This window comes from Danio rerio, chromosome 5 (assembly GCF_049306965.1).
Source record: "Danio rerio strain Tuebingen ecotype United States chromosome 5, GRCz12tu, whole genome shotgun sequence".
NCBI classification, from domain to species: Eukaryota; Metazoa; Chordata; class Actinopteri; order Cypriniformes; family Danionidae; genus Danio; species Danio rerio.
In genome coordinates this window covers 72,102,505-72,114,728 of record NC_133180.1, presented here as the reverse complement: position 1 = coordinate 72,114,728, position 12,224 = coordinate 72,102,505, and the positions used below count along the sequence as shown (strand labels likewise).

General features: G+C 36.0%; 1 protein-coding gene across 2 annotated transcripts in view; it reads right to left on the bottom strand.

The window, feature by feature from the left end:
• Positions 1 to 12,224, bottom strand: part of gldc (glycine dehydrogenase (decarboxylating)) — a 32,442-nt gene that overhangs the window by 509 nt on the left and 19,709 nt on the right. The window contains exons 17-24 of one of the 2 annotated variants that reach the window (XM_073949809.1): positions 8,034 to 8,159; positions 6,978 to 7,127; positions 5,735 to 5,847; positions 4,107 to 4,248; positions 3,245 to 3,356; positions 3,066 to 3,161; positions 461 to 633; positions 50 to 130 (exon numbers count right to left, since the gene is read on the bottom strand). In XM_073949809.1, the coding sequence (XP_073805910.1) occupies positions 50 to 130; positions 461 to 633; positions 3,066 to 3,161; positions 3,245 to 3,356; positions 4,107 to 4,248; positions 5,735 to 5,847; positions 6,978 to 7,127; positions 8,034 to 8,159 (993 nt within the window). 2 annotated transcript variants of the gene reach the window in all.

Here is a 12,224-nt window from a genome sequence, read left to right as displayed (position 1 = left end):
TTAAAACTGAAAATGTGTCTGTATTTGAATCTGGATGTAGGGTATGTACCATGGGGAAAGCAGCAAACTCTCTCGGGTACGGTCTGTCCCATGTGCTGGAGGTAATGCAGGCCAGTGAGTGAGGAGCCATCTTTGGAGAAAATATGGAAGATCATATTAAAGTTAGAGCGGCTACAGAAGGATCCAGGGTTAAGGTTAAATTAAGAGAAATCGAAAATTTCCAGATGTTGGTCAAAATAATATTTAAAACGTACATTTATTAATATACAAGTGTATATATATATATATAAATATATAATAGAAAAATTGCTTTTTTTCTAGCTCGAATTGCTTGCTCGGTTAAACATCTTTTGGGAAATAATTGAAAAGTAATAAAATATTTAATAGGAGGGCTAATAATTTTGCCTTCAACTGTACATGATCAAAGCAATGCTCTGGGTTTGAGCTATAAAGCACTGACCTTCAGAGGATTGACTCTGGAGTCCATGCGTCCCTCTTCGATGTCTGCGATCTCCTGCCTTATGGCCAGCAGAGAGTCACAGAAGCGGTCCAGCTCTGCTTTATCCTCCGACTCTGTGGGCTCGATCATCAGAGTTCCCGCTACAGGCCACGACATGGTGGGTGCATGAAAACCTGCCCCAATTTAATTCATAAATAAAGTAAGTAAAGTAAGCGAAGTATTTAAGTCCACAAGTTAGTTAGTCAGTTGGTAAGTCAGTAAGTTACGGTTGGTAAGTCAGTTAGAAAGTCAGTAAGTCAGTCAGTAAGATAGTTAGTCAGAAAGTCAGTTAGAAAGTCAGTAAGATAGTAAGTCAGTCAGAAAGTCAGTAAGTTAGTAAGTCAGTCAGTAAGATAGTTAGTCAGAAAGTCAGTTAGTAAGTCAGTTAGATAGTAAGTCAGTTATTAAGTTAGAGCGTCAGTAAGTCAGTCAGTAAGTCGGTGAGTCAGTTAGAAAAGTCAGTGAGTTAGTAAGTCAGTCACTAAGATAGTTAGTAAGTTAGAGTCAGTAAGTCGGTTAGAAAGTCAGTAAGTTAGAAAGTCAGTAAATTAGTAAGTCAGTCAGTGAGATTAGTTAGTCAGAAAGTCAGTTAGTCAGTAAGACAGTTAGAAAGTCAGTAAGATAGTAAGCCAGTCAGTAAGTCAGTTATTAAATTAGAAAGTCAGTCAGAAAGTCAGTAAGTTAGTAAGTCAGTCACTAAGATAGTTAGTAAGTTAGAGTCAGTAAGTAAGTCAGTAAGTTAGAAAGTCAGTAAATTAGTAAGTCAGAAAATTAATAAGTCAGTCAGTAAGATAGTTAGTCAGAAAGTCAGCAAGTCAGTAAGATGGTAAGCCAGTCAGTAAGTCGGTGAGTCAGTTAGAAAGTCAGTAAGTTAGTCAGTAAGATAGTAAGTCAGTCATTAGGTTAGTCAGTAAGTCAGTTAGTAAGATGGTTAGTAAGTTAGTCAGAAAGTCAGTAAGTAAGTCAGAAAGTCAGTAAGTTAGTAAGTCAGTCAGTAAGATAGTCAGAAAGTCAGTTAGTGAGTCAGTTAGATAGTAAGTAAGTGAGTAATTAAGTTAGAGCTTCAGTAAGTCAGTCAGTAAGTCGGTGAGTCAGTTAGAAAGTCAGTGAGTTAGTAAGTCAGTCACTAAGATAGTTAGTAAGTTAGAGTCAGTAAGTCGGTTAGAAAGTCAGTAAGTTAGAAAGTCAGTAAATTAGTAAGTCAGTCAGTGAGATTAGTTAGTCAGAAAGTCAGTTAGTCAGTTAGAAAGTCAGTAAGATAGTAAGCCAGTCAGTAAGTCGGTGAGTCAGTTAGAAAGTCAGTAAGTTAGTCAGTAAGATAGTAAGTCAGTCATTAGGTTAGTCAGTAAGTCAGTTAGTAAGATGGTTAGTAAGTTAGTCAGAAAGTCAGTAAGTAAGTCAGAAAGTCAGTAAGTTAGTAAGTCAGTCAGTAAGATAGTCAGAAAGTCAGTTAGTGAGTCAGTTAGATAGTAAGTAAGTGAGTAATTAAGTTAGAGCTTCAGTAAGTCAGTCAGTAAGTCGGTGAGTCAGTTAGAAAGTCAGTGAGTTAGTAAGTCAGTCACTAAGATAGTTAGTAAGTTAGAGTCAGTAAGTCGGTTAGAAAGTCAGTAAGTTAGAAAGTCAGAAAATTAGTAAGTCAGTCAGTGAGATTAGTTAGTCAGAAAGTCAGTTAGTCAGTTAGAAAGTCAGTAAGATAGTAAGCCAGTCAGTAAGTCGGTGAGTCAGTTAGAAAGTCAGTAAGTTAGTCAGTAAGATAGTAAGTCAGTCATTAGGTTAGTCAGTAAGTCAGTTAGTAAGATGGTTAGTAAGTTAGTCAGAAAGTCAGTAAGTAAGTCAGAAAGTCAGTAAGTTGGTAAGTCAGTAAGATAGTAAGTTAGAGTCAGCAAGTCAGTTAGAAAGTTAGTAAGTCAGTTAGAAAGTTAGTTAGTAAGTCAGTCACTAAGATAGTTAGTAAGTTAGAGTCAGTAAGTAAGTCAGTAAGTTAGAAAGTCAGTAAATTAGTAAGTCAGTAAATTAATAAGTCAGAAAGTCAGTGAGTTAGTAAGTCAGTCACTAAGATAGTTAGTAAGTTAGAGTCAGTAAGTAAGTCAGTAAGTTAGAAAGTCAGTAAATTAGTAAGTCAGTAAATTAATAAGTCAGTCAGTAAGATAGTTAGTCAGAAAGTCAGCAAGTCAGTTAGAAAGTCAGTAAGATAGTAAGCCAGTCAGTAAGTCGGTAAGTCAGTTAGAAAGTCAGTAAGTTAGTCAGTAAGATAGTAAGTCAGTCATTAGGTTAGTCAGTAAGTCAGTTAGTAAGATGGTTAGTAAGTTAGTCAGAAAGTCAGTAAGTCAGAAAGTCAGTAAGTTGGTAAGTCAGTAAGATAGTAAGTTAGAGTCAGCAAGTCAGTTAGAAAGTTAGTAAGTCAGTTAGAAAGTTAGTAAGATAGTAAGTCAGTTAGTAAGTCAGTAAGATAGTAAACGATTAAACTATGAATTCGTACCATCTAGCCACTAAACTGACAAAACATTAGTTAAGTTTCCTTGTGAGATCAGGCTGAGCAATTCCATGTTTTTACAGGTCTGCTTACCGTAGTCTTGCAGTCTCTTTGCTACGTCGACTGCCTCAATGTTTGCCGTCTTTTTAAAAGGCCGCACATCCAAAATAAACTCATGAGCAACAAATCCTGCAAATGCAAACATACTCAGAAATGAGCTGCAATACCACATCAACAATTCAGAATACAAAAAAATAAATAAAAAATCCAACCTTTGGTGCCCCTGAAAAGTATTTTGTATTGGTTTTCCAGTCGTTTAGCCATGTAGTTGGCATTAAGGATGGCCACCTCTGTAGCGTGTGCAAGACCCTTTGAACCCATCATCTGTTTAAAGGAGAAATAAATTAGAAATGCATAAACTATTAAAATCATTTAGGTTTATATAAATTATAAATGTGCACGTGCGAAAATGAACGAATCACTCCCTGTAAGGGCTCATCGTTCTCAAGTCATACAAAAGATTTGTTCAAAATGAACGAATAATTCAATAACGACCCATCACTAGTATCAGTACATTAATTTTAAGTTAGTTCGCTCCAAAACAGCGACAAAATTAGCATTTAGAAGATATAAACATCAAAAATAACTTGCAGTTCGTCACTTCCACCGAAATGGATCAATGATTTATCTTTGCTTCACTTAATACTTCAATTTCTCTTCAAATCTTAACCAATCAGATGCTCTCTAATATCTGACATGTCCCGCCCCCTTCAAGCATTTAATTTGATGCGCTTGAGCTCAACCACTCTCAAAAAGGGGGGAGCTACTCTATGTCCCGCCCTCTCATTTTTCAGTTTAAATTGTCAAACATCAAATAAAAATGCACGTATCAAAGCACTGCACAGGACTTTTAATTACAAAACAAGTGGTTCTTATAGGATTTTTTTTATATATAAACCTTAAATAAATGTAATTATTTTTTATTTTGTGTTAGGTTTTCATCTCCTCAACTCTGCACAGAAACAGCTATAAAAAAATGAGAGCCTTGCCTTGGTCCTTGCCTCCAGCCTTGGTCATTTTCATTATTGGTGCATACTTATGTTGAAAAAGGCAAGATGCAAAATACGTGCTGACCTTAATGTAAGCCCATGAGATAGGCAGGATGGCGCTGGAGCCCCATGGAGCAGCACTGATGGTGCCCAGAGAACTGCCTGCATTATTGGACTGCATGTTCACCACTGGATGACTGGGCAGGAAGGGGGCAAGATGCTGTTTCCTGTGTGAAATAAACCATTGGGGGTTAACTGAAGTCAACTGAAATCTATGATTGATTATCTAGAACAGGGACCTGTACCATGAAGCTGAATTAGCTGGTTATCCAGATAAGTTTCAGTTTAGTTTGAACAAACTCAAGGTTTAAGAGACCATGTAAGTGGCTTATTGTTCATCTCCATAGTAAAATAAAAAAGGTTATACTCTGGTTCAGGGATCACAAACCAATCTGCTGTGAGTGAAGTGATGCAATAAAGCCAATCCCCAAGTTTATCCTGCTCCAAAATAAAAGTCCACTATGGAGTAATACATTTAAGGTAAAATAATTAGGCTTTTAGCGAATTTGACTTTATTTTCTAAAATAAATTGCTTATACATTTATTATAATTGTTTTATATAATTTATATAATAATTTTATCCTTAATAAATGATAATAAAATGATAGCCTGTGAAATAAATAGACTTTAGAATCAATAAAGCATTAAAAAAAAAGACAAAAAAAAATTTATTTAGTTGCAAAACAATGGAAATGGTCTCATAATAATTTTTTTAAAAAGTGTTTTTCCCTTACAAATTTGAGCAAAACTTAAAGCACTAAAGTACTTGATTGGCTGTTTGTACACTAACGTTGTGAAAAAGTTGATGAGCAGAGACTTAATAATAATAATAATACTACATTTTATTTAAAGGCGCCTTTCTAGCAACTTAAGGACACCGTACAATCAACAAGAGCAATAAAACAACAAGAGAAATAATAAAATATACACAACAATAGTGCAGATAAAATTAAGTATTAAAAGCCATCTTAAATAAGTGGGTTTTAAGTCTTGATTTGAACAGTGTGAGGGAGTCAATGTTTCTGATGGCAGAGATTTGAGTGAGACCAACTGTAGTTGCAGTAATCTAAACGAGATGTGACAAGGCTATGAACGAGAACAGCAGTGGCATGAGGGCTAAAAGAAGGGCGGAGACGGTTAATGTTGCGCAGGTGGAAGTAAGCATACCGGGTGATGTTATTGATGTGAGAATCAAAAGATAGGCTGCTGTCAAGGATGACACCCAGACTCTTAACTTGTTTAGAGGGATAGATGGAACAGTCGTCAATTGAAAGAGAAAAGCTGTCAGTTTTGGAGAGTGTTGATTTGGTACCAACAAGCAAAACTACTGACCTCGTTTTTGAACTATTTAGTTTGAGGAAGTTAAGAGAAAGCCAGGACTTGATTTCTGCTAAGCAGACTGTGAGGGATGTAGGTGGAAAACAAGAAGAGGGTTTGCCAGAGAGCTAGAGCTGGATGTCATCCGCATTGCAGTGAAACTGTATGTTATATTTACTGAGAATATTACCAAGTGGAAGGAGATAGATGATAAAAAGAAGGGGCTTCTGGAAAAGAATACTAACAAAAGCTTTGGTTTACTAATCCCATAACCCTGAGTTAGTTTAGCCACCATCGTGATACCAGCCGCAGGTTTTGAAGCAATCAGACACTTACACTCCGATAGGCCCCATCCCAGGCCCACCACCACCATGAGGAATGCAGAAGGTTTTGTGGAGATTCAAGTGTGAAACATCCGAGCCGTAGTCTCCTGGTCGACATAATCCAACCTGAATTAAAAAAATAAAATACTACATGTTGAAATTTTAAACGCTTAAAACCATGAATGCATCCATTTCTGTGCATGTACAGCTTATATTAATATTTATTTGATTAATGTTGCTCCATAATGTTGTTGTTAAGGTTAAAATAAAGGTGTAGAAATCAATACGAACCAAGACAAAATCTAAATCCATGTATTAATCGTTGTTTTAGCTTATAACTAAAACATCATGTTACAGTATGTATTTTGTAAGGTAAAGAAATACATTAAATCACTAGAAAAATATAAATAAATAATTCAATAAAAATAATAATATTCCTCTAAGCCAAGTTACAACTACATGTCAAATTAATTCTCAGCCAATTTTCACATATGATATTATTTTATGCACAGTTCTGATTTTAATAATAAATTTACGGCTGATAAAAAAAACAAACAACATCTAGTTTATGTTTGCATTTTTTTCTAATTAGTGAAATAAAAATGTATACGATTATCCTCAGTGATTTTTAAATAAATAAATGTATGAAAGGTTTTTTGGCATGAAAGACAGTATTTAGAAAGTTAAACTTTTTGTTATTTTGTATGCGTTTTAATGCTGATATATGGCTCAAAGACGAGACCTAATTTCATATCTGCATCAAATCAATTCAGCAAATTATTAAAACCGGCCAGTTTATTAGGTACACCTGCCCAACTGCTTGCCCAAATTTCTGATCAGCCAATCACATGGCAGCAACTCAATGCATTTAGGCATGTAGACATGGTCAAGACGATCTGCTGCTGTTCAAACTGAGCATCAGAATGAAGAAGAAAGAGGATTGAAGTGACTTTGAACATGGCAAGAATGTTGGTGCCAGATGGGCTGATCTGAGTATTTTAGAAACTGCTGATCTACTGGGATTTTCACGCACAACCATCTCCAGGGTTTACAGAGAATGGTCGAAAAAAGAAAATATCCAGTGAGTGGCAGTTCTGTGGGCGGAAATGCCTTGTTGATGCCAGAGGTCAGAGGAGAAAGGCCAGACATGCTTCCAGCTGATAGAAAGGCAACAGTAACTCACATAACCACTCGTTACAACCGAGGTCTTTATGCATTAAATTATGTAGTATTATGCTCTTTTTCGTTCACCTCACCTGAGCGTTCATGTTGGCCCCGTCCAGATACACCTGTCCTCCATTTTCATGAATGAGCTCGCACACTTCACTCACGTTCTCCTCAAACACTCCGTTGGTGGACGGGTACGTGATCATTATGGCAGCCAAGTTGGCCTTATGTTTGTCCACCTGAAGATACAAATAATAATAATAATAATGTGTTTAATAGAGCAATGCGTATCATTAGAGATAAAGAGGGTCTCTGGAATAGAAGAAATCTTTTAACATTTAATCAAATACAACCAAATTCGGCCAAAAGTGCTTGAAACAGTTAAACCTTACATAGAAAGTACATGGGGTGGCACGGTGGCTTAGTGGTTAGCACTGTCGCCTGATTTGAGTCTTGGCTGAGCCAGTTGTCATTTCTGTGTGGAGTTTGCATGTTCTCCCCGTGTATAAGTGGGTTTGCTCCGGTTTCCTCCACAGTCCAGAGACATGCGCTATAGGTGATTGGATGATCTAAATTGGCTGTAGTGTATAAGTGTGTGAGAATGAGAGTGTGTGGGTGTTTCCCAGTACTGGGTTGCAGCTGGAAGGGCATCTGCTGCATAAAACATATGCTGTAATAGATGGCAGTTCATTCCGCTGTGGTGACCCCTGATAAATAAGTGACTAAGCCGAAGAAAAATGAATGAATGAACAAACAAAGTACATCACTTTACACTACAAATGATTTGTGATGTAACTGGTGGGTGTGGCCTTGGGGCTCCGCCTTCAGTTTAAAATCTGTTGAGGTCAGATCTACAAAAAGTATATAAATAAAACACTGAAGAGATGCTTTATAGAGTGTAATTACCATTTAATTATAGCATAATTAATTTTTAGTATATTTACATAGCATTTTATTAAGTACTAGACACAAATTTGAAATAAATATGTCTGTACTTGGCTGAAGTGCTGAACTGCAGGGCATTCACATAGTGCTGATAATGCTATCACAGTCAAGTGTATCCATGTAAACAACTCTCGAACTGAGGATAAAGGCTTTCTGTTGACAGTTTATGTACAATGTAATGCTTGAATCTTTGTACAAACCATGGCTTTAAGGTGAGAGACGTCAATACTGCCGTCTTTATCCACCTCCACCACCTGAACCTTCATGCCCGCCATCTGAGCACTGGCAGGGTTCGTGCCATGAGCTGATTTGGGGATCAGGCAGACCTGGGAAATAATAAAAATGAATAAATCATTAGGAAACAAGGTGGGTTCCACCAACAAGGATTAAGTTACAGCTAATCAAGGATTTGTTGATCTGATTTGTCACATCATTTATTATTAAAACACACAGATTAACATATTGTTGATTAAACTTACTTAACAGCAACTATTACTATCACAATTCACTAGTTTCAACTTATATTTAAAGGTTCACAAAGGCCTAGAGTAGTTTTCTTTTTTTTGTGTGTGTGTGCTGAGCATCAGTTAAGACAATGTTAGCACCTGTTAGCTGTAATTGTGGGGAAACCTGGATAATTTTGAGCTTTTGTGAGCTAATTTCAGCTTCTGGGTTCAAAATGATTTTTGCAAAGGGATCAAAATCGGCGACGGAGCGCAGAACTGCAAGTGCAAAGATGACGCGTCGGTTTCTCATTAATATTCAATGCAGAGTTTTCTTATCCTATGAGAAGAGCCGGCTTCTTAATTATTCATGAGAGCACGTGCTCTCCGAAGGCAAGGCAGACTTGCCAGTGAATCCCAAGCTGTGAGACACGGACCCACGGCACACAGTATTTGGCTGTTCATGAAGGCTCATATGTGTTTGTTTCCATGATCCACGGGGTTTGTTGCATGTTTTTCCCCGCGATCCTGTCAGGGCTGATGCAGCAAAGCTGTATGCAAGCATTTTTGTCGGGAGAACAGTACGAGAATTGGAGAATGGTGAACGTTGTCTTTTATCAGTTGGGTTCGTTCACATTTAGACATATCGCCGTGCTGCTGTGTTTGCCTAAAGTCTCCAGATTATCAGCAGGGCTAATGGTTAAAATAGACAGGGCAAGAGACCTACTGCACTGAGTCTGCATTCAGACCCGGGGATTGAGGGAAAAGTCCTCATTTATAGTGTTTATATGAACACGATTATCTTTATGATATAAATTGTGGTTATCGGTATATGAAATTATGAATAACAAATGTAACAGGGCATTCAATTACTGTTTATTTATTTGCATTTTAACTTAGTAAACTATAAAATCATGGCTCTCCTCACGGTTTGAGTCTCATTTTGTGAGCTGACAACAGTTGTTCGCTCCCCACCTTCTCCCCTGCTGGCCACGCCCACTCCTGACCTTTGCTCGCCCATTATGATGCATCTTTTGAAATAATTCTGAGGTAGACTTGAACCGAAAGTGAGGGGTTTCATGACCCTTTAAGTGACTCTAAATGGCTTTACATGCATATAATGAACATTTATTTAATAAAAAAAAAAATGACAAAAAATAAATAAAATCAAATAATGGAGTAATATTGGGCAATATTAGAAGAAAAAATATAAAAGGATGCTATTTATTCTTGCTTTATTATTTACAACTGTAAAACTTGGGGCTGCGTGGTGGCGCAGTAGGTAGCGCTATCGCCTCACAGCAAGAAGGTCACTGGTTCGAGCCTCGGATGAGTCATTTGGCATTTCTGTGTGGAGTTTGCATGTTCTCCCCGTGTTGGTGTGGGTTTCCTCCGTGTGCTCCAGGTTTCCCCCACAAGTCCAAAGACATGCGCTATAGAATTGGGTAAGCTAAATTGTTCATATTGCACGAGTGTGTATGAGTGTTTCCCAGTGATGGGTTGCAGCTAGAAGGGCATACGCTGCATTAAACACATGCTGGATAAGTTGGTGGTTCATTCCACTGTAGCAACCCCTGATAAATAAAGGGACTAAGCTGAAAAGAAACTAATGAATGAACGGTTAAAGTTCACTTAAAATAAGCGAGTAAGCCCATTATTATTATGATTTTACAATGATTAGTATTATTATAATTGTTTAAAGCAATTTAATGATTATAAAGAGTAAACCCATTACACAGCGGAAGGCTTTTTAGCTGCAACCCAATACTGGGAAACATCCATACACTCATTTCAGACACACTACGGCCAATTTAGTTTATTCAATTCACCTATAGCGCATGTCTTTAGACTGTGGGGGAAACCGGAGCACACGGAGGAAACCCACGCCAACACGGGGATTACATGCAAACTCCACACAGAAAGGCCAACTGGCCCAGCCGGGACTCTAACCAACAACCTTCTTGCTGTGAGGCCACAGTCAGCTCATCTGAGTTTATATACAGTATATTCTGCAAAAGACTTCATGCGTTGCTGATATAATGGAGTGCCTCAAGTCAAGATGCAGATGACCCAGGACCAGTCATAAGAGTACATTTTCAGATGTATGCATTTTCTAAAAGTTAAATAAACAAGTTTTCCATTGATGTACAGTTTGATGGGATTGGATAACCATTTAAATATCTGCAATTTGAGGATTTAAAAAATAAATAAATAAATAAATAAATTACCCTAACCTTTAAATGTGTCCATAATAAAGTTCGTAGCAATGCATATTACCAAGCAAAAATGACAGTTTGATATAATTACAGAAGGAAATTTACTAAATATCTTCATCAAGCATGATATTATAACAATCTAATTATGTTTGCCATGAAATAAAATTGAATAATTCGACCCACACAATGCATTTTTGGCTATTCCTGCTAATTTTCTCATGCAACATACCAGATTTGTGCTCCAGGGTCACATTTATGATTTTTTTTCTTTTCCGACAGACATCCGAATTGACATTTAACTTTCATTTAGTCGTTTTAAACTTAAAATGCAATGATATGCTGTAAGAGACTGTGTGCCAGACTGAACTAAGAACACAGTGGCCCAAACACTTGACACATTATGCAATTTCCCGCAGGTCAGAACTGATCGTCCAAGGACTGCGTGTCTTAAAAATCTCCAAATATGGAGTCTTGCGCTGAAGTTGAGTCCTGTAACATGCTGGTTGTTTTCTATGGATATTTACCCAACCATGGCAGTTTGAACCTTGGCTGCTTTAAGAGCTGCATTCGCTATCTGGGATCTGCTTATTAGGGAGATGATAAAAACAAAGACCAGATTACAAAACCCTACCATGACTTGACTAAAAGCTCTTATCGCTGATCTTCTTCCAGTCCACACTAACAATCTGCCTTTTCAGCATTTTTTTTTACCCTCAGGCTCAAAACACCCATAAACAATTAACATACTTGAGCACTTTAGTAGTTTCTATACAAGTGCAAATATTTGAATACAAAAATAAGTGTGTGGATATAAATTAAATTATCAGTGTATCTGCATGTCCACCAATTTTATGATATCTACCAGCGTTTTATAGGCACTGAAATGACCCCACAATGTTAATTTCAAAATTTTACTGTTGATCCTCAGACAGCAAAGCCACTATTTTAGATATTATTATAACTATTATTATTATTACCAATATACAATTTTTAAAAATTCATTTAAGGTTTATTGATCTATAATTTCATTTTATAGCTTATTTTTGTTCATTTAATCATTATTGTGTTCTTATTTATCCATTTATTTTTTATTTGATGCATTTAATTTCCTTACGGGGATTTACCATGGATTGTGTTTGTATGTTTAAATTTTTCACTTAAAAAAAAGATAACAAAATTAAACAAATAAAAAAATTTATAAAAATAAATATAAATAAATAAACAATCAAACAAAACACAAATAAAAAATTACAATAAAATAAAATAAATAAAAATAATGAAAAAAATAATGAAATAACATTAAAAATAAATGAAAAAGATAAATAAATAAAAAATAATCAAAAAAAAATAATAAGATATATATATACACACACACACACACACACACACACACACACACACACGCACACAAACACGCATACATGCATACATACATAAATAAAAAAATAAATAAATGGATAAATAAAAACACTACAACGACTGAATGAACAAAATAAAAATAGATAAATAAATAAATAAATATGAAATAAATGTATTTTTAAAAAAAGTATATTGAGAATTTAAATAATAATGATAATAATAATATGCAAAATAAATGTGTGTTTTTGTTGTGTAAGGATCAAGTGGAAAGTTTGGTAAATGGTACTGAGGGGTCATTTCAGTGCCTATCAAACCATTTTTTTATTTATTTTTTTTTTAAATCGGATAAGCTTAAATTACTTACTAAACAACT